The sequence below is a fragment of the Psittacula echo genome (genome assembly GCF_963264785.1).
Source record: "Psittacula echo genome assembly, chromosome: 1".
NCBI lineage: Eukaryota > Metazoa > Chordata > Aves > Psittaciformes > Psittacidae > Psittacula > Psittacula echo.
The window spans coordinates 94,957,944-94,977,506 of NC_137735.1; the positions used below are offsets into that span (position 1 = coordinate 94,957,944).

At 42.2% G+C, this 19,563-nt stretch overlaps 1 protein-coding gene across 1 annotated transcript in view; it reads left to right on the forward strand.

Annotated features, from left to right (window-relative positions):
• Positions 1–7,753, forward strand: part of CREB3L2 (cAMP responsive element binding protein 3 like 2) — a gene marked incomplete at its 3' end in the record, with an annotated part of 74,351 nt that extends 66,598 nt beyond the window's left edge. Inside the window, exons 9-12 of the mRNA XM_080609652.1 lie at positions 4,711–4,810; positions 5,756–5,882; positions 6,543–6,768; positions 7,678–7,753. Of these exons, the coding sequence (XP_080465778.1) occupies positions 4,711–4,810; positions 5,756–5,882; positions 6,543–6,768; positions 7,678–7,753 (529 nt within the window). The remainder of the gene's footprint in view (positions 1–4,710; positions 4,811–5,755; positions 5,883–6,542; positions 6,769–7,677) is intronic.
• Positions 7,754–19,563: the final 11,810 nt, after the last annotated feature.

Sequence of the window (19,563 nt, forward strand, 5' to 3'; positions counted from 1 at the left end):
AGCAGAGTTTCCTTTCAGTATGTGCAATCAGTTTTTTAGAGCATGTTATTCTATATATAGAACACATTTTCACAGATACATACCTAAGACTTCAGGGAAACCCTGCTTACATTTCAAAATCTGTCTCCAAACCATGGAAACAGTAGAGTTTCTGGTAAAAAGTTCCTACATTATTATCAGTAATATGAAAAAATTTAGAACAATCTTCCCTCAGAGCCTGCCTTAGCCTGAAATTCTGGCTCAGAAAAGATGTGTCATAAAAGGTGCAGGTGTGGTCAAAAAATTTGCATCCAGAAACACCTCCCTTGACATTCATGCATCTTAAAAGGCAAAGCAGGAGGCTGGGGATCAAGATGCAGGGGAGTTTTTAATTCTCATTACTCTTGAGTGGGTGACTGCAGCATTTTTTGGCATCTTTAGTATTAGAACACTAGCATATGTTTCCTCTCCTAATTTATGTGACTCAGTCCCTTAAAAGAAACTCATCCAAGTTCTTTTCTAGGCAGTTTTCTCAAAACTAAGGAAGCACATTGTTACATGCATATCTATTATGTCTTGTAGCCACAAGTGAGCCAGTCTCTTGTTGATTCAGAGTTTCATCTAAACATGTGGGGCACCCCTGTCTTAGAAAGCAAAGGGTGTGAGAAGAAGCTAGCACCAAGAGTTTAACTGACTTGTCCCAGTCACCAAGAAGGCTTGATCCACTCATGTTTTGGCACTGGGCCTGAAGGCAGAAACTGCCAGTGATCTAGGGGGTTGAATGTGGTCTCTGGCACCAGTGTTGTCTAGCTGGAAGCCATGGCAATTTGGGTTTAAAGGCAATATTGAAACATCTGGTACTGTGTATGACATAAGAGAAGTACTTCTGCTTTTCAGTTCTGTTGAATCTGTATTTATAAATACATTGATGATCGCTTTTCCTGGAGAAAGGATAGATACAGGATCCAATTGGCGTATGGGTGAGAGTGTCACACATGGGTAGTGCATGCAAGTAGCTGCTAAAGTTGTTCCAGTGGAGTAATCTCTAGCAAATTGTGTAGATCACCACTCTGACAGGCACCTTAAAGGCAATGGCTTTATAAATACAATTGGGATGTTCTTCCATTTCTCATGCTTCTGTTCAAGCTATTGTTACAACTCCCAGTCATCTAAAGATCAAGTTGTATATCAGTCTGACCCACCAAAGGTTTATCAGCACCAAAACTGCCAGACTTCGCTGATTTCTCTGTTCCTTTATTTGAGGCTGGTAAAGCCATTTTACTGAGTTATTTTCAAGGAGTGAAGGATCTGGATTTAAGTTGCAATGAGATCTCTTGCACTTCATTTCAAACTCTTATAATAGTTGACAAAGCATGGCAGCCCTGAAGCAACTTCTGGTTTTCAAAGCAGCAGGATCGTGGTTTTTTATGCTGAAACGTCTTTGATGGAAAATTGCTGATTGTGTTGTTTTGGTTTTTTTTTCTCTGTAATTCAAATAAGGAAAAATTGTTGGGTTTTTCTTTTTTTTTTTTTTTTTCTGCTTTGAAGTATTCTGGTTTTCAGTGAAAACTTTACTTTGGGATTTGCTCTCTTTCCTACAAATAGGACAGGCAGAGAAGGAATCTGTGTGTAGAGTCGGAAGATAGAATAATTTTTCTCTCCCCTTATGAAAATTAGGTTTTGTTTCTCACAAAGTAGATACATTCTCTGAAAAATCTTAATCCAAATAAGCAGTGTTTGGTGTCCTCTAGCAGCTGTCTGTGTTTTTGTTTGTTTAAACTGATGTTGGATTTTAAACACTGACTTGTCCCAGGTGGCCATGTCCTATACTGGCAAATTTTCTGTCCTTAATCAAAGTGTCACTGGAAGCAAAGGAGAAGCCTTGACTTGTTCCTTACTTTGGCAGTGAAAGGGGCTCTTTTGAAGATGAATATGTCAATGTGCACATGAAAACAAGACATCACAGGCAGAGTGAATTTGCTGTCAGGGTGTGGAAGGCAGAGCAGGAGTCTTCAGTCACTTTACAGCTTTCCTATGAGGTGCTTCCATTGGCAGAGAAAAGCGTGAAAGCAGGTTCACACCTCCTACCGAGGTGACCCTCTAATTGAATATCACTGAGAAATGTGTCAGACACAGTGAAAATAATCCTAGTGGGTGCAAAGCCCCTTATACACGCTGCCTTGGGATTGCATTTTCTCCTGGCAGGATTTAGCCATAGGCAGTGTGTTTCACTAAAAGCACTAGTGGCCTTCCTGCTGCTATTTAGAAGCATCTTAGTTTAACATAAATCGCTGTTCTACAGAGCAGAGAGCTGCTCTTTTCCCCTTAGTTCAAATAATTTCTGCAGCCATCCAGTAACAATGAAGGCAGCTTTTGCATGAGAAAGGAGGTCTTTTGACTTCAGAATCCAGTCTTCCACCATTCCAGATTCAAATAGAGAATAAAAGCACTGAGGAGTGGCAAGGTAAACTGGTATCATCTCTGAACAAACAAACTTGTTTCTTGCTCTTGCCTTGGCTCTTTCTCTTAGTTTGAAAATTAACCTGTAGGCTGTCAGCTACCAACACAGTGTCCTTGTCTGTTGAGAAGACAGTAGCTCTCTAACAGATAATTGACTTGGGAGAGAAAGACATTTTATATGAAGATAGTTGGTACATAAGGTAGGGGATGAATCTTCCTCTCTGTATAGGACACCTCAAAATACCTACCTAATTATGCTTTCCAAAAAGTGAGTCTTTTGGAGTCAGCTTTCTGGGCCCAGTCTGCCCAGCAGGTTTTTAAATTGGACACAAAAAGGTAGAGATGAGCAAAATGAGGAGAACTGCCTCTTCTCTGTTCATTTCCTCACCAGCCATTAGCTGTTTTCTCACTGACGCCTTCACAAAAAGTGACAAGAAGGATCAGCATTTCAAGGCTGCTGCCAGCCCCCGAGCTGGGGAGGAGGAGTGCTCTTTCCTCCTCACTCTGCAGAGCCGTTCCGTGTTGAGCCCAATGACTCAGGCCTGAAATGAGGGCAAGATTTCGTCTTCTAAAATAGCACAGAAATTGCGGGGTTAAAAAGGCATTACTCTATAGCATAGCTGGTGACATATGGTGCGAATAGTGTATGCAGCATGTGCTGTGCCAGAAAATGATATATACCATGTACTGAAGTCTTTGTGAACCCCATGCTTTGTAGTGGATAATAGAAGGAACTCGGGAGATACAGAAGAGAGCAGGGAATTAGGATGGTCTCATTTACGTGATGGACAGTGTTTTCATCTCTTAATTTGCTTGTGGTCTCCCTAATAGTGAATAAAGGACTGAATTAGACAAATCACTTTCTGTTTTTAAATACTGAGTTGCAGAATAAACCATCCTCTCAAGAGCATGAAAGACATCCTTCCTTAATAAATTGAGAAGGATCTGCTGGCCCAGATAAATGTGTGCTGTGAGCATGCCTTGTGCTCATTTCAGAATGTATTCCTGAAGTCCTTGAATTCATTAAACTCTAATTAGCAATGAGCATTGATGATAAAAAAAACCCTGTAATAGGCAGACCAGTGTATATTGAGCTGTGAAGGCACCTCTGGGTCTGTCCTACAATTAGCTTTTAGCCAGTTTGATCTTAAAATAATCCTTCTATTTTCTGTGACATCCTGACCTTGCCTCTTGCTTTAGCATTTGACGTCACAGCCTCCAAAGCCATTGCCTGGAGTTTTGTAGGGTTTATCCTCTGCAATAGATTGTGAGACTACAGTAGGAGTGAAAAGTAAAGTTGGAAACAAACAGCAAATGTAACATCAGTACAAAACTGTACTATATTTCTGTTGAGGACAGACATTTGGGTTACTCCTCATCAGTTAAAAAGCTTTAATGAAAACTGCTGTGAAAACTGTATATCAATCATACTTTGAGATCATTTCCCACTTAAATGACTAGTATCCTGACTATAGTAATTGATGATACAGCAGAAGAAAGTCAGCCAGAAAGACAGAAGACTATCCTCCTGGTCTGGGACTGTTGATTCCAACCACAAGAGAATTGCCATTGTGGTTGGAACCTCTGAAAGGCACAGTCAGAGTAGCCACTTGAAGCATCTGTGATTTTTGTCAGCTACTGAAAGATTTAGGAAATAGCAGTAAAGTGCTTTATTTATAAAAGAATTTGAAAAATGGAGTCTGTGCCTATGCCTGGCTTTAAGACATTCCCTTTGAAAATGGTCCAGCATGTAAACCACTGTACATCAGGCATTCAGAAAAATGAGGTACCCCCCCCATATACTCTACCACCAGTTAGCACAGCTATAAGCTTGCTTGTGCATCTTTCTAAATAATGGTGAAACTCCTCCTGAGTTCATGACGTAGAATCAGGTTGTCTGTGCATCTAGTCACTTGCATGTAGAGCAGCTTCAGTTGTTCGTATGCTTACCAGAATAATTTCCTGTAGAAACACTGAAAACAGTTTTTATTTATAAGAGCTTTCTGAAAGTACTAAAGTAGTAATTGTTCAGGGATGTCAGTTGGGGGAAAGCCAAAAGATCTTTTTGAAAATCCCAGTGTTACTGCATGTAAAAACTTTGTAAAAATATAAATATTCCTTGCTACTTACTTCCAGGAGAGGGCTTTAACTATCTGTACCTGATCATACATGCTGTATTATTCCACAGGTGTGGAATGTGAAGCAAAAAGCTATTTAATCAAGCAGGTAGACCAGTGTGTTTGATGCTTGTCTGTTGTCTTTGCTTTCCAGAACACTTCTGCAGCAGTTGCAGAGACTTCAAGCCATGGTTGCTGGGAAAGTGTCCCGTTCATGTAAGGCAGCTAGCACACAGACAGGGACCTGTCTTATGGTGAGTTTTGCTAAAGCTGGGAATTGTGGAGGAATGAGAATCTCATTGCACTGCTCAGAGGCACATCTCTTCTTCTACAAAGCCCCTCACTTGCAAATTCTCAGTTTGGAAAACTTCTCTTCATAACTTGACAATTAGTTTTGAGATAGGGAAGACTCCTGACTGATGAAGATTAATAGTTGTGGGAAGCCATTAGGTTCTGAAGGAGAGTGAACCTGTGCTTTTGGTTAGGTGCTGCAGTGATGAAAGAAACACTGCTGCTCCGAGTGACCTGTTTTATAATTTCCTACAATATTGTAATGCTAGAAATGTCTAGGGTTGTAAAATGAAAACAAGGGTGACCTATGATGTTTGGTTCCTTTGATACCAGTAAAAGTAAACGTAAGAAAAATTTGATTGTCCAAATAAAAATATGACCAAAGCTGTAAATCTGCCTCTGTCCTATTTCAGTAGTAGTAGTCAGGACAGGAAAACTCTTAGAATGAAACTTTCCCCTTTTCTCTCCCGATACTCAGCCAGCAAGTTCCATTTATACTAATGCTATAAATTGACGGAAGTTATTTTTCTAGTCATTTAGCCTCTCTGTCACTTTTAAGCAGGACTCAGGCCATTGGCAGGAATAACCTTCGAAATTCCTGACAGTATCTGTAAAACATACATGGTGGCTGTTTCTGCTTTTCAACTTTGGGAGTAAATAAGATGACAGGCCAAAATGGTGGCAGACATTGAAAGCAAACTCCAGTGTTGAAATCTACCCTTTGAAACACTGGATTGTTATTGTATATGTGCCTTTGCTAACAGACACTGAATGTAGTAATGAAAATAGCCTCAAATTGTTTGTTTTGAAAAAGTGTCAGATCTATGTTGTGTTAATTTTTAGTTTTGATGTTCACATGTGGGTCAAGAGCTAGTGCACTTACCTCTTCTTCATCCTCCCTTTGCCAGATGGTGGTGCTGTGCTTTGCAGTAGTTTTTGGCAGCTTCTCTCAAAGCTATGGGCCATATCCTTCTGCTACAAAGATGGTGTTGCCCAGGCAGCATTCCTCACCAGAGTCCTACACAGACTCCATTGGTAAGTGACAACTATCCCAGTCTTGCTTCTTTCTTGGTTGTGTTTTGGCACTTGTTTTCCACCCCTATCCCTAACTCCTTCCTCAAGCACCTCTTGCTTTTCTGCTCATTAATTTGTCATACCTGTGTTTTTCAAAGAAGGATAGTTTGGCAAGCTCTGCTGATGGCAGCAGACTTCATAAACATAGGCAAAGCCCACTAGCCTGCTTGGTAATTCTGTGTAAAGCAGTTTTGTTTCTATTTGTGGAGCTGAAGCTAGTAGTATGTAAAAGGTAGCAGAATTTCTACTTGGTAGCAAATATTTACACTGTTAAAATGTGCAGCTGATATCAGCTGGCATTCCTTTGCCAGTGTCAACAAAGAGTATAAGGACTGAGTGGGAAATTCTTAGTATTACATATCCGTAATGAACCAGTTGTTTTCAGTATATATTATCAAAGCAATTGTTTCATGTTGTTATTGTTTTGTGAATAGTTCAGAGCTTTTTGATCCCTACCTGGACCATTGCTGTGGTATCTTTTCTCAGCTGTCAAATTACCAGTTAATCACTATGAAGAGAACTTGCAGCTTTAGTTCTGCTCTGGAATTTTCTGAAATTACCAGGCTTGTTCTCTAAGCTGGCTGTTTCTAATCTCTGTTTGCCTCCTGTCTTTATATGCAGTGAGGTCAAGGAGTCTGCTAATTTATGAAGAGCCTCACCAACTGGAGGAGTCGTCAAGCCCGATCTCCTTTGCAGATCGCAATGACAGGCAAGCAGATACCTCCAAGTACACAGCGCTGGCCCTGGAAGCCATGCCGGGAACACAGCAGGATGATATCATGCAGTTCACAATAGCCAACGAGACGAGGCTAGAGAAATCAGTGCTGCTGGGCCTGCAGCAGCACAGGTGAGCACAGGGTGGTGGGCTGCTTGTCTTATGAGTGTTCAGCATCACTGTCGTTTGTGCCTGGAGGTCAGCAGTAAGACTGTGGGCTCATCAGCGATGCTGGGCACTGTGGAATATGAAGTAAGAGTTTGATCTCTATCTGGAGAGCTATAGAAAAAGTTACCGTTATCTGGAAAAGTGATTGCAACGGTATTGTAGTACTACAGCTACCAGACTCAGTGCTTCTGCCAGAAACCTAACCCTGTAAGCCTGTTAGTTGCGGTTACCCACTTTAAGTGCTTAGCTCTGTGTCTCCTAAAGGAGTAAGCTTTTGCCGGTTGGGTAGAAGTGTGAGGCTGTGACTCACTGGGCTTTCTATGAGGTTAGGGTGTGAAGAGCTGGAGCTTCTCACAGCAGTGATCTTTCTAAAGCATTACTGAGGAAAGTTTGCAGGACTCTGTAAAGATATCTGAACTACTTAACACAGAGGTCCTTCATAATTTTTTTTATTTTTAGCATAAATTTAAGTTTTTGGGGCCTCTGAAAAGACAGAGATTCACTGATTTAAATATTTGTGTGTAATTTTCTTTCCACTGTACATTTGCTTATCCTGCCACTGCCCTGTTCGCCTTGGCCTCTGTGAACAAGCAGTAGCAAGCACACCAAAGAGTGAAGGATTTTGTTTCAAGGCATGCTATTCTGAGGGCTAGGATGAGCCATATCACCCCAAGCATAACTTCTGAGTACTTGTGTCAAAGTTATACCTAGATCCAGAAAGGTGACTAATTCAGTGTGTTACCATAAGCCAATTGACAAGTACCTGATAAATACTGGGTGCCTTTTTAGCATTTGCCAATTCAGGCAGGATAGGTCTTTTAAAAATCACTATTAGTGTTAATTTTTTTTGTTTTGTTTTTTTGTTCCCTGCAGAGTCAACTCGGAACTAGAAGGAAATGAAACACTGAAGATAATTGAAATAGATAGAAGAGTCAATGCCACCGCTTAAAAATAAAAAAGGCCTTTTTTTCTTGACTTCCCTCTTTCCCATATGTTTTCAGCCAAAGTCCCCCTGACTTGTCATCCTCAGTGAACCAAAGCACAAAAGAGAGGGAGTTCAACTTCTGCATTGACTGGTGAGGCTGTGACTGCAGATGGGATCTCTTGTCTTTGTAACTCCCTTTCTCATTTCACACACAGTCCCTGTATTTGCTTTTATCCCTTTCCTGTCTAACACTGCAAGGGCAGGATTGAATTATGATGGCAGATGATGCCAGCAGCATGCTGGTGACTGGTGGGGGTGTGTGTGCGTGCATGCACACATCCTAATCTGAGCACAAAGACATTCTTTAGAAGAGTAAAATATGCAAACCCAATGGGAGCATGTGGGTGATAGGTTTTTTGGGAGAAGGTAATTGAGAGAAAGAGGAGCATGATGCTGCTCAGAATCTAGCCACAGCTCCATGCCTACTGGTCTACAGCACTTGAGCCTTTTATGGGGATTGAGAAGCATGTATGTAGCCTGCTTCTGAAGGGACAAGAAAGGTCCCTGATACTGGGGATGGACAGTGATACTGCTGAATTGTCCTCCCCTAGCTCTTTCTCTTGTCTCCTTCAGCTTCTTTATCATTGTACTCTAGGTTACCCTGCTCTTGCAGGGGGGTTGGACTAGATGATCTTTTGAGGTCCCTTCCAACCCTTGGGATTCTGTGATTCTGTGATTTAGTGGGGTGGGTTTCTCTCTGGATCAAAAGCAGTCTTGGTAGGTTTCCTTATTGCTTCCACCCTTACGGAATTTAAGCAAAGATCAGTTGCTGTCTTGTCACACTTTGTGTGAGAGAATTACACTATTTTAACTAAATCTGTCTAGAAAGCAGGTTTTGTTAAATTTATGCAATGTTTTGGGTGGATGTCCTTTAGTCTGCTTAAGGATAATCTGTTTATCTTAAATCAGTTTCTTCCCAACAAACTAAATCAATGTAAGGCTTAAACCAGAAGTGCCTCCTGAGAGGACCATATGGATTTAATTTATTGGCTTCTAAATATGTTGATGGAATTTCTTCTGTAGAACTGGTCTCAGATTGTCCTGTGTTTCCTTTCCTTACCATCTTCCTGTTACTGTTGTAAATAGTATTTATTAGCTTTGCAAGATTTTATTCAGGCAGTTGCAATGAAGAGAACTGAGCTTCCCTAACCCTACAAGTGGTCTGGGCAAACTGAAATTGGACACACAAGTATCACTGGACACCCATTCCCTCCCCACACACTTGAGTTGCCCTATAATAAAGCCGTCTCTTATCTTCCTCTTATCTCCTTCTCCAGAGATGTGATCTTAAACCAGTTGCTTAGCTGAAAAGATAGGGGTACAGGTAGCCCCAGCTAGGCACAGTTGAGGCCTGGATGTAGTAGATAATGTATCAACTGTATAGTAAGACAGCCTTTGATCTGAGGAGTTGAGTGTGTAGGCAAGAGACAAGGCAAAAGAGGCATGAGAGGGCGCTGGTCCAAGTTCAGTGGAAATGCCAAGAGCAGTATTCAGATCCATCCTGGTCCAGTACTCTTCTTCCTGCTTGCTTTCTTCCTTGTCCCGTGTAGCTGTTGCCTTTAAGGGTTCTTCCTCTCTCAGTTTGCAGTCACGTTTTTGCCCAAGCTGTGCTTCTTGCAATTCACCCTTGCAGTGGTGCAGTTGAACCTACCCCAAGATTTGAGCAGGGTTTTATCTGGTTACTACAGAAGGGCACTCAGACCCCACTGAGGATGGATTTAATATGAAAAGCCTAATTCAGCGGGCCAGCATAGCTACTTGACATTTTACCAGAAGCAGCTAATTAAAAAAAAAAAAAATAATTTTGAAGCCCTTTTATTTTTTTTCCTAATGATAAATAAGGGGAAAACTAACCTAGCCTTACAAGTAATTTTTTACCATGTACAGTAGATATCTCCTGCATGTATTCTAGTTTGTAAAATACTGGATTTGTATTTTATTACAGCAGCTGCCACACCAGCTCCTTTCTTGTTCTTCATTTTCCTTAGACTTTCTTCCCTTAGTGTCCTATTTGCTAGGCTCAAAACTCAGTGAAATGAATGGAAAGAATTTGCAGGGGGCTGTGGAACAGTCTCCACTGTGCTGTTTTAAGAGAGTGTTTCAGATTAGTGACAGTGAAACACATGCCTGACTCCCTGAGCTAGTAATGAGTTTTGGTGTACAGATGTGCTTTCTAGGTAATGCCCTATTCTTCTATGCAAGTGCCTTTTGATTATTTTACCTTCAGTGGCCATTAGAGGAGAAAAGTGGTTGTAGTCTTACTTTGCAAGTGTATTCTTCTTGGCAGGGGTGAGTCTCCTCCCTGAAGCCTCTTTCCCTTCACAGTGATCCCAATGGGTCATCTGAATCATTCCAGTATGCACCAACAATTTTTTGTATGATTTTTTCCAGTGATTTAAGGTTTAGAATCACAGAATGGTTTGGGTTGGAATGGACCTTAAAGCTCATCCGGTTCCAACCGCCTGCTGCAGGCAGGAACACCTTCCGCTAGTAGACCAAGTTGCTCAAAGTCCTGTTCAACCTGACTTCACATAAATAATGAACAGTGGTGGCTGCCACAAGGGATGGCTGCATTGCTTAGCCACATGAGGTCAGCAAAGTGGCAGGAGAAAGCTGAGACTGACCCTTCCATTACTGTCTGGCTGGTCAGGGTAAGTGGGCAAGGTCATAGCTCAGAAAATTTTTTAAATGGTCTTTTTTTATTTTTCTTCAGAGCACGCTTGGTTTGCCACCTCTGAGGGCAACTGAATGGTTAAGTCTTCTGCAGAAGAGATCCCAGGTTGTTGGCCACAGCACTGCTGTAGCTAGTCTTGCAGTTTGCACTGTGTATAAATAGCAGGCCGCTTTGAGCTCATGCTCACTACCAGTTAAATGGATCCCCTCCCACTGCAGATACAGCTGACTCCACTGTATTAAAACTAAAGTTGAATTATTTCTCCATACTTAAAGAGCAGATGATTCTGCAAAACCCAAACCACCCCCTGTCTCCAAAACCTAGTGCATTAGCCACCATTAAATCTTTGCCCTTTTGCTTGCTTAATTTGGGCATGTCAATTCAAATCTCATTGGGAGATAGTCATGTTTTCATCTGAAGCATTTTAAGCTGGCCATGGTCTGGGTCAGGCCTCTGAACTAACTCATCCAAGCCAGCATGGCCGTACCAATTTTTTTTTTACTTGTTTGATAATCTAATTCTATAATCTTAATTTTTGTTATCCTCTAAGTTATTTTTAGGTACTCTTTTGGGGAATCTCTTAACCTAGCACACACATTGTTTGGGGATTTATTATATTAAATATGACTTCTTTATAATAAGGAAAACATTTGCTTTACTTTAGTATGTTTGTGATCATTTTTCTTCAGGGGCCTTAATAGAACAGGTTCTTCTGCTATATACTAGGAGCCAAAGAAACTTCTGTCATCGCCTACCCACAGGCTGTTACGTGACAAGGATCTCACTCTTTCCAGAGGTAGTTGATGCCCATATTAGGTTCTTAGCAGGGGGACAGAGAAGGCAGGACTTCTGCAATCACACTGCCTGCCTGAGCAGTCCAGGGTGGATCCAAGTGCAAGTGTTGGTACACTACAAACAACACGGAGAGGCAGATGTATGTGCTTCATGTTAAGGGCATAGGGAAGCAGTAGTAAGGTGTATTCAGGGAGGATGCTGGTATGTCCTTTTAATTAGCTCATTTATATTGAAGTCTTAGCCTCCTGCCTGTATACTTTTTCCATGATCAGTGACTTGGTGCTGTAGAATAATGTGTGTGCATAGACAGGGTAGGCTAAGGGCTTATGTCCTATTTAATTTCTGTTTCCAGTAGAGGACTTTTAACTGATCCTTAGAGTCTTTGGCCATAATATGATGCTGCTTATCAGCACAATTTTATACACAAAAGTAAACTTGCCTTTTGGCCTACAGCTTTAAAGTATGTCTGGATCTGTTGGGTCTTTGCTTCTAGGAGGATAAACTATGATAGAATGTAGGGCATTATTTTTTTTTTTTATATATATATAAAAAAAGTATGCAGTGGAGGGCATGTGACAATTCTAACCTTGTTACCAGTGTGTAGATAATGTTGTGGGTTTTTTTTCCCCAGGCTATTTATAGTTCTTTGCTGTGTTTCTCTTATTTTATCTGTACCATTCAATATTTTTCAGCAGCACAGACTAATAATGGATTAGGCTGAGGTTCTTAGGCCAGATCCCAGCTGATACAATGCAGCACGCTTCTACTTACCGCTTTTGGAGGCTGCAGGTCTGATTTATACTGTCACGGGACCTCTTCCATATCTCTCTATGTAACAATATAAAATGTATTCTTAATTTTTTTAATGTAGAGCTGAAAATGAATCTAAAAACTTTTCTTCTTTTTTTTTTCTGCCAAAGAAACCAACCCACCTCTCCGCTCCCATCCCCCAAAACTATAGGTAGTGAATTCTGTCTAGACACATTTAGAATGTAGGTCAAATAAATGAATGATACTAATTGCTACGCTGGGAGGGATTTCCACTGAGTATTTGGGCTCTAGATTCTAGTTAATGCCAAGAGGCCATTGTACAAAACCCACGCAGCTGAGAACAGAAGTATACAGAGTATTTTTATACTCCTGGTGACTAAAATATTTCTTTCTCAAGTCACTAATTAGGAAAGGAACATTTTGTATTCTGAAGGTGAAATGGTAGGTCAGTACTTTGTAACTACAAAAGTTACACTAGCCTATTTAAGTAGTGTAGTGCTATGATGTCTTGCTGCTTTGTGCTATAGTGTTAGGGATAAACAACTTCGGGGATTTCAAAGATGAATGAACCAGCTTATGTGTTAAGGCCTTTACAAATAAGAGGTAAGAATTCAATCAATGGACCAGGATATTGTCACTTTCTCATGGCCAATAGAGTGATAGTGGTTGTTCAGGGATATATTGAGGGTGTGATCCCTGTTAGCACTACATTGCTTAGGTGATCAGCATTCCTTGGAGACTTCAGGACAGAGAGTGAAATTGCCATTTGTTTTTGTGGTTTTCATGTCAGGCCTTTCTCTTGCTCTACAAAGGTATGCTTATGAATTGACTTCCTATGTAGAAAAGAGTGCATTTTGCAGGAAGCTTTCATTTGCGATGCTGAAATGGAGTTTGGATATTCTTTATTAGCAGTAGTCTCTTCTCTGCCCTAAAGCCCATCTCCATACTCTTTCCTCCAAGAGCTGGAACTGAGTAGGTGAAAACAAAATATGGGAAAGCTGGATTTGTAGACCTGTCTTACAGAAAAGATGAGAGAAATGGCAGGTAAAGGGACACTTGGCATTCCAGGGAAACCTTCTAGTTCTTGATTCCTTAAATCAGCAATGATAATCTTTTTCATTAGTTCCCCCCTTGTTTTAGCTTTGCTCTTCCCCTTGCTCTTTAATACTATGCAGTCCTGTTTATGCATTTTTGACATTTGTGGTATATGCCATTTTCCCTTACAGCAGGTAAAAATGTTATTGAAGTTTAGCAGCCCATAGTTAAAGGAGAGAGGGGGAAGCAGAGGCAGGTAATCAATTTAACAGAACTCTGCTTGTATCTGACTTTGCCATGTCAGATTTTAATTCAGTGATGCTGATGTAACTGCATCTTGCTTTCTTCATTTGTACAGCTAGCAAGAATGAGTGTGCGCATGTGTGTGTCTATGCACGTGTGCATGGTGAGTAATTAAAAACAGAAATAAAAACACAAGAGTTGTTTTCTTAATGTAGTAAGTGTTGCAAAATAAAGGCATCTACCTGAACACACGGGGCACATTCCAGCTGGTGCAACAGAAAGTCCAGGCATTTCTCTCTGTTCACATTCCACATCACCCAGCACTCACAAAACTGTCCTGTGGATTGCTGTCTGAAGTCTGTTGTATTAGTAGCTGTCGAGTGAAAGTTGTGTTGTTTGTGTGTGTGCATAGACTGTGTGGCTTATCTGTAGGACTGCTCTGGCTTGGTCCAAAAGAACAATTACTTTAGCTTTATTGTGTTTTCCAGTGTAATTTTTGTTCTGCAGAACTATGGCTTTCAATATTTGGGTTTTTTCTAACAGTGTAAGTTAGCCTTAAATGTGGCCACTGAGAGCTGACACCTCAAGGAACACAATTTGTTGAACTGGTTGTCTGGGAGAGGACCTGAAGATCTCCCTTCACCAAAGGTTCTACTGCCGTAACTGCCGCACAGGCCCAGTAGGATGCCAGTGGGGGAAGCAGTTTGCTCTCAGAGAGCCACACTGTGATGTAAGTACATCATCATACATCACAGTTTCCCTGGGATGCGCTGGGCCTTCCGTGGGTAAATTACCTGGTATTAGCTTCTTGACGAGAAATACGTATCCAGAGCCCAAGCCATTGCCTTGGGCCATGCAGACCAATACCTTGTGGTACCCTTAAGGCATTTCGGCTGGTCTTTCCCTTTCCCTCTGTTCATGCAAATGCAGTATGGGTTTGTGCAAGCATTTAAAACTATCTAAATGAAAAGGAGAGTGATACTAGTGCAAAAGCACCACCTATACTCCCTGGTAAACTGTATTGGAGCCTTTTCTGGCTGCGGATCTCTCTGTTCTTTTGCCATAAGTCTATTTAGCTCTGAGTACTTGTATTCAGTGGCCTCCCTATTTTTGTACAAGTGCTGTCATCTGCATACAGTCCTACCTGGTTGTTCACACTGCAAAGATGTCCATTGAGTGGAAAGAAATTGATGGTTTTCCTTTTTAAATCATCAGCTTGATTCTACAAGAGAACAGACTACCTGCTTTTGTAGCCTAAACATGTATGTAGCAAAGTATGTTATGCTTTTAATTTCTTGCAAATAAATATTTTCTGTAGAAAAAGCCAGTACAGCTTGTTTGCTTTCCTCATGGTTGGAAAAGATCTGGTCCAAATAAGATGCTGTGCACAGTATGTCCGTCTTCAGCATGGCAGAGCCCTGGTAATTTAGCACATTGCTAGACAAAGAAGGTTAAAAACAGTGGTGTAGGTTTTTACTGAAGCTGGCTGCCTCTTCCCTTTTTTGGGATTAGCTGAGAATCATACCTGTCAATGATGGGTGGAAATTAGGTGAAGGCTGATGGCATTTAATAATGGTAATGGCACTTGAGTGCAACTGTGTGATACAGCCACATTAGTATTAAATTCTCTCCCCGTACAAGTGGCATCCAGGAAGTCTGATGCGCAGGAGGCACTACCTTCAGCCTAGTGATCGCAGTCTGCTAGAGCTTGCTGGAATTTGATTCATATGGGTCAAATAGCCCTCTGGAAGCAAGGTCTTTGTCTGCCCTGACTCTACACAGGCCACTAATTGCTTAATCTAAAGTGAACTCTTAAAATTGCTCTTTTTTGTGGCTTGGGTCCTCTGCTGGCCTCGCATCCTTCTCTTACCCTGACTCACCCTCGAGAGAGCTCAGAAGCTTTCTCCAGCAATCTGGAACCTGACGTTTTGCTTGTGTGAATGGTGGATGACCATGCCCTGCGGCCCAGAAGCAGCATCCAGCTGGGGGACAGAGTTGACCTTTGCTACTTTGAGTAGACATGGAAAAGAAAATACCTAATTTCTTCCAGTCTGGGGGCTCTGTGTCTTTGCTGGCCACCCAGAGAACTTAGCAATGGAGGGTCTAATGCAGATGTGAAAATTACCCTGTGCAGAGCTGGCTTCACAAATGATGTGGTCGTTTGTATTATACCAGTTTTCCACCTGGAAAGAGACCTCATCTGCAAGTACCATGCATCCATAAAATAGCAACTAAGAGCTTATTCTCCATAGGAGATACTAGCAGTGGGAATAATAGTTCCAGCTTTACTGAACTGAAAATGGGAACATCACAGATTGCTTTGGTGCCTCTTTTCGAAGGCTTCTTAGAGAAGGCTTTCCCCAGCTTCTTAGAGGCTGGGGAAGGCAGTGGCCATGAAAATCGGAACACTTTGGCTTGCACTAAATTTGTGCCCTATGCCGATTTCCAAAAACGTCTCAGTTTGGGGCTAAAGAGGTTAATGTGGCAAAAGAAATTGGCAGTGAGGACAAAAAAGCAAGCTCATCTCTCCTGACGTCTACTCTGGTGCTTTTAACCCGAGGACTGACTCTGCTGCCTGCCACCATTCACTATCACAAGAAAAGAAAATGGGAATGAGAGGTTTGTCTTTGGTTTATCCAGTCATTTCGGTTTGCTCCATCGCAAACACAGCCTCCATGCTGTGCTGTAACAGAGCAGCTCTCCCAGGCATGGCCTGGTCCCAGCACCAGGACATACTATCTACCCCCCCACTGCGGTCACAGCAGATGATGAAGCAGCTCTTTCTCACAAAACTTGGCTTCTGTACTCAATGAAGAAGGTGTGTGGTGCTTTCTCTTGGAAGGTGGAGGGAGGAGGGCTTTACTTTGTCCTTGAAGTTCTGCGTCCTGCTCCTTTTCTCTCGTTTCAGATGTTATAGCAGCTGCCGTCTTTTTTGCTGCTGCTGGGTGCCCCTTGTTGCTTTTCGAGCAGGCAATTTCTCTTGCCAGAACTATTGATCTGGGCACTTGTTAGCAGCACCAAGCCATACATAACATTTTTTAGAGGAAAATCGTTAGATCGTGACTGATTGGAGCAGTTACCCTCGGCTTAGTTTTAGCTGAGCTCAGTTCCTCCAAGCATACAAAACACCGACTGGCGATTAACGATTGGTTAAGAATCTCCCTGGGTCTCAGAATTACCCTTAAAGCATCACACAGCAGGAGATGCTGCAGGGAGTCTGTGATTAAAAAAGAAACCCACCTACAATGGAGAAATGCTAGGTGATGAGCTGTCAGCCTCGCTACCTATCGCCCTCCGGTACACACTGTTCTTTGAAGAGTGTGTTACTGTTTGAATTCAAGCCCGAATTATGATAATCAGGCTGATTCCTGTTGCAGGGCAGGAGAAAGGGAGTCCAAATGGAGCTTGCAATGCCTCTGACTGTGTGGTTTGGGTAGTAAGTCTTCACACTCTGCTCTTAGCTATTGCTCATACCTATTTTACAGCAGCACAGACTTTGCTACCCCTGCAGGTATTTTGTGGTAGATTCATTACTGGCGCTCCCTTTCCTGGCTCATTTGCTTTGGGGTTTTTTTAGAAACATGGACCTCATTAGCTCTGAGTTTAGAAGCAGTGAGCAAAAGCTTGCACCTTTGCCAGAAAGAAAATAACTCTGTAGGAGCTGTGTCCTGTAGAGTGTGAACACTGAATAGAGAGCAAGGAAATGAGCTTCTGGGTCTAGCCCTGCTTGTGGCGTGCTGGTGAATTTGGGTGACCCTTCTCCATGCTTCAGATTACTGGTTTGCAAAATGGGGCCAGCAGTGGCTTCCTCCTCTCTATAAAGCACACTGAGATCAACCAAAGCAAGGTGATCCAGAGGAGGTAACAATTAGAAATAAAAGAATGTTCCAGTCCATGTGGAATGAGTAACGCCTGCATGTCTTGTCACCCTCCAGTTTGTGCTTTAAAAAGTTGAAGTGACTGATTTGATTTCTCATGTTCTTGGTGCTGTCTTTCGTGGGCTTCAAATGGTCCACAGAGAAGCCAGGAATGACTTTTTAACTTTTTATTATCGAATTAATCTTCAGCTGTATTTACATCTATACATTGGTATTAAATTACTTATTTTGTGTATTGCCAGTAAGGAGAAAATTGCAAGTTCTGGCCCTTATCTTTGCTGTGATACAGCTGAGAGAAGATAACCACTGTAGAGTATGTCCATGTCTGTTGGGTGCCTCACTTCCACTATCTAATGAGAACCATCAGGTTCTGGTGCCGTTCTTGTTTTAAACCTGTTTGGTAAAAACCTGGGTTTGATCCATGGTATTTGTAATGGGGCAGCACTCAGGCACTTCCAAGCGAAGATCAGGCTATTGTTGTCACCTCCACTTGGCAACAGGAATTGAGATATATTTCTAGCTATGGCAGCCTATGTGCAGAAAGGGGAGCAGTGCTGAGAAATAGCTGGAAAATGGTTAAAAAGTAATAAATAGAATGTAGCAGAAAGCAGTAACTTGCCAGAGAGCTAATTGGAGCCAGTGCTGGCTGAGCTGCAGGATAAAGTGGCTCTGAAGTGTCTCTGCTCAATGGAGTGATCTGCTGAGCTGAGGGTGTTAAGCCTCAGCATCCCTCAGTTCCCTGATGGATAAGCCATGCTCTACTTGAACTTCAGATGCTGACCAAAAGTGGAGGTTTTTGTGGGTACATCCATTAGCACTGAATCTGGGAGGGAAGCTGGCTGCTTAGTCAGTCATGTTTTATAAATAAATAAATAAATAAAATGAGGGGATGCAAACACAAGGTACACACATGTATGTGCAAAAATATATGTGGTTTTCCTGGAAGGTGGATGTTGAAGGTTGTCCTGAGGATGAGGTTTGTATGACCTTAAGGAGTATGGAGCATTTAAAGCAGACTGACTTCTCACTGGCTAGCCTGGCACACTGAACAAGTAAGGTTGCCTCACCCTTTACTTCCACACTCCCCTTTTTCATATATCCATCTCTTTTCCATTAGGAGTAGGATTTTAAGTCACTCCCACTCTGAAGAAAACTTAGCTCAATGCACAAAGCCTGTGCACACTGGAGTGTGCATTAACAGGCACATGGGTTATGGAATAAACCTCCTTCCACTGGCTTTACTCCCAAAGGCTGAATTCCTTTCTCTCTGTGCATTTCCTCTCTCATTCCCTCCATCCATCCTGCTATTTGAGGCATGCGAGAAGTTTCCACCCAGGAAGAAGAGCTCCCTAGCTGCTGAAGCTTGTCAGCTCTCCCAGGTGAGCAGGGGAGGTCATGGCAGAGTGATGCAAGATGCTCCTCTTAACCCCACAGCCTAGCCCTTGGCTGAGCTGCCAGCTTAAGAAATTAAATCCTTGCTGTGGGAATTAATGTTTTTGCCAGGATGATGATCCCAGATACTGGCAAAACCTGCTAAAAATCTATTTTTGTGCTCATCCCTTCCGTCCTGATGCAGCAGAATGTCTGCAGTCACGTCTTGGAGCGAATGTGATGCTCTGACGAAGTTTTTGCTGTTGCTGCCTTTCTCAAGCCACAGGAATTGACAGTTATGCCCCAGGTGTAATTGTGTAAGCAGGGCTTTCCTCCACAAGCCTCAGATTTTCTCATAATTGCTCATATTTAGGAAAAGGCATAGGAATTTGATTTAGCACTTCATGTTGCAAATGAGTCATGCAAATTGCAGCAGACAGAGGAAAAACAGGTAATCCCTGAGCACAGGGTAAATGTGGTCATGTGGGCAAAACAGTCACTGACAGGCAGGAGCTACAATGGAGTTCATGCTAGAGGAGGAGGAGGAGAAGGATGTGGCTCAGTGGCATAGATGTTTGCTGGAGGAGGGGGTGGGAAATTCTGATTAGTTGTTAGGCTTTGCTCCAGATGCTCTGGGGGGGGAGTGGAGTGATTAGCTGGGGCACAGGCCACAGAGCTGCTCTCATGCAGAGCAAAGGCTAGAAAGAATAAAGCTGTGAGGTGGCGCACACTGTTCTGCTCTCCAAGTGCAAAATTAATTCATAATTAAAGCATTTTGTTGCACATGCCATTGGCATCTCACAGCAACAGATCGTACTGCTTTCCTCAGTGACAAAACCTAGAAGACATGTTTGATGAGAAAGGGGCTCATGGCACTGCTCCTTGTCCTTGAAGCTGGTTGGAGGGCTAGGTCTGAAATGGTCTTTGACAGTTCTGCCTCAAGATGGTTTAGTTTCCTACTGCAAAAAGAGCTTGTCGCATGCTCTTAAGTTGGATGCTTTCACCAT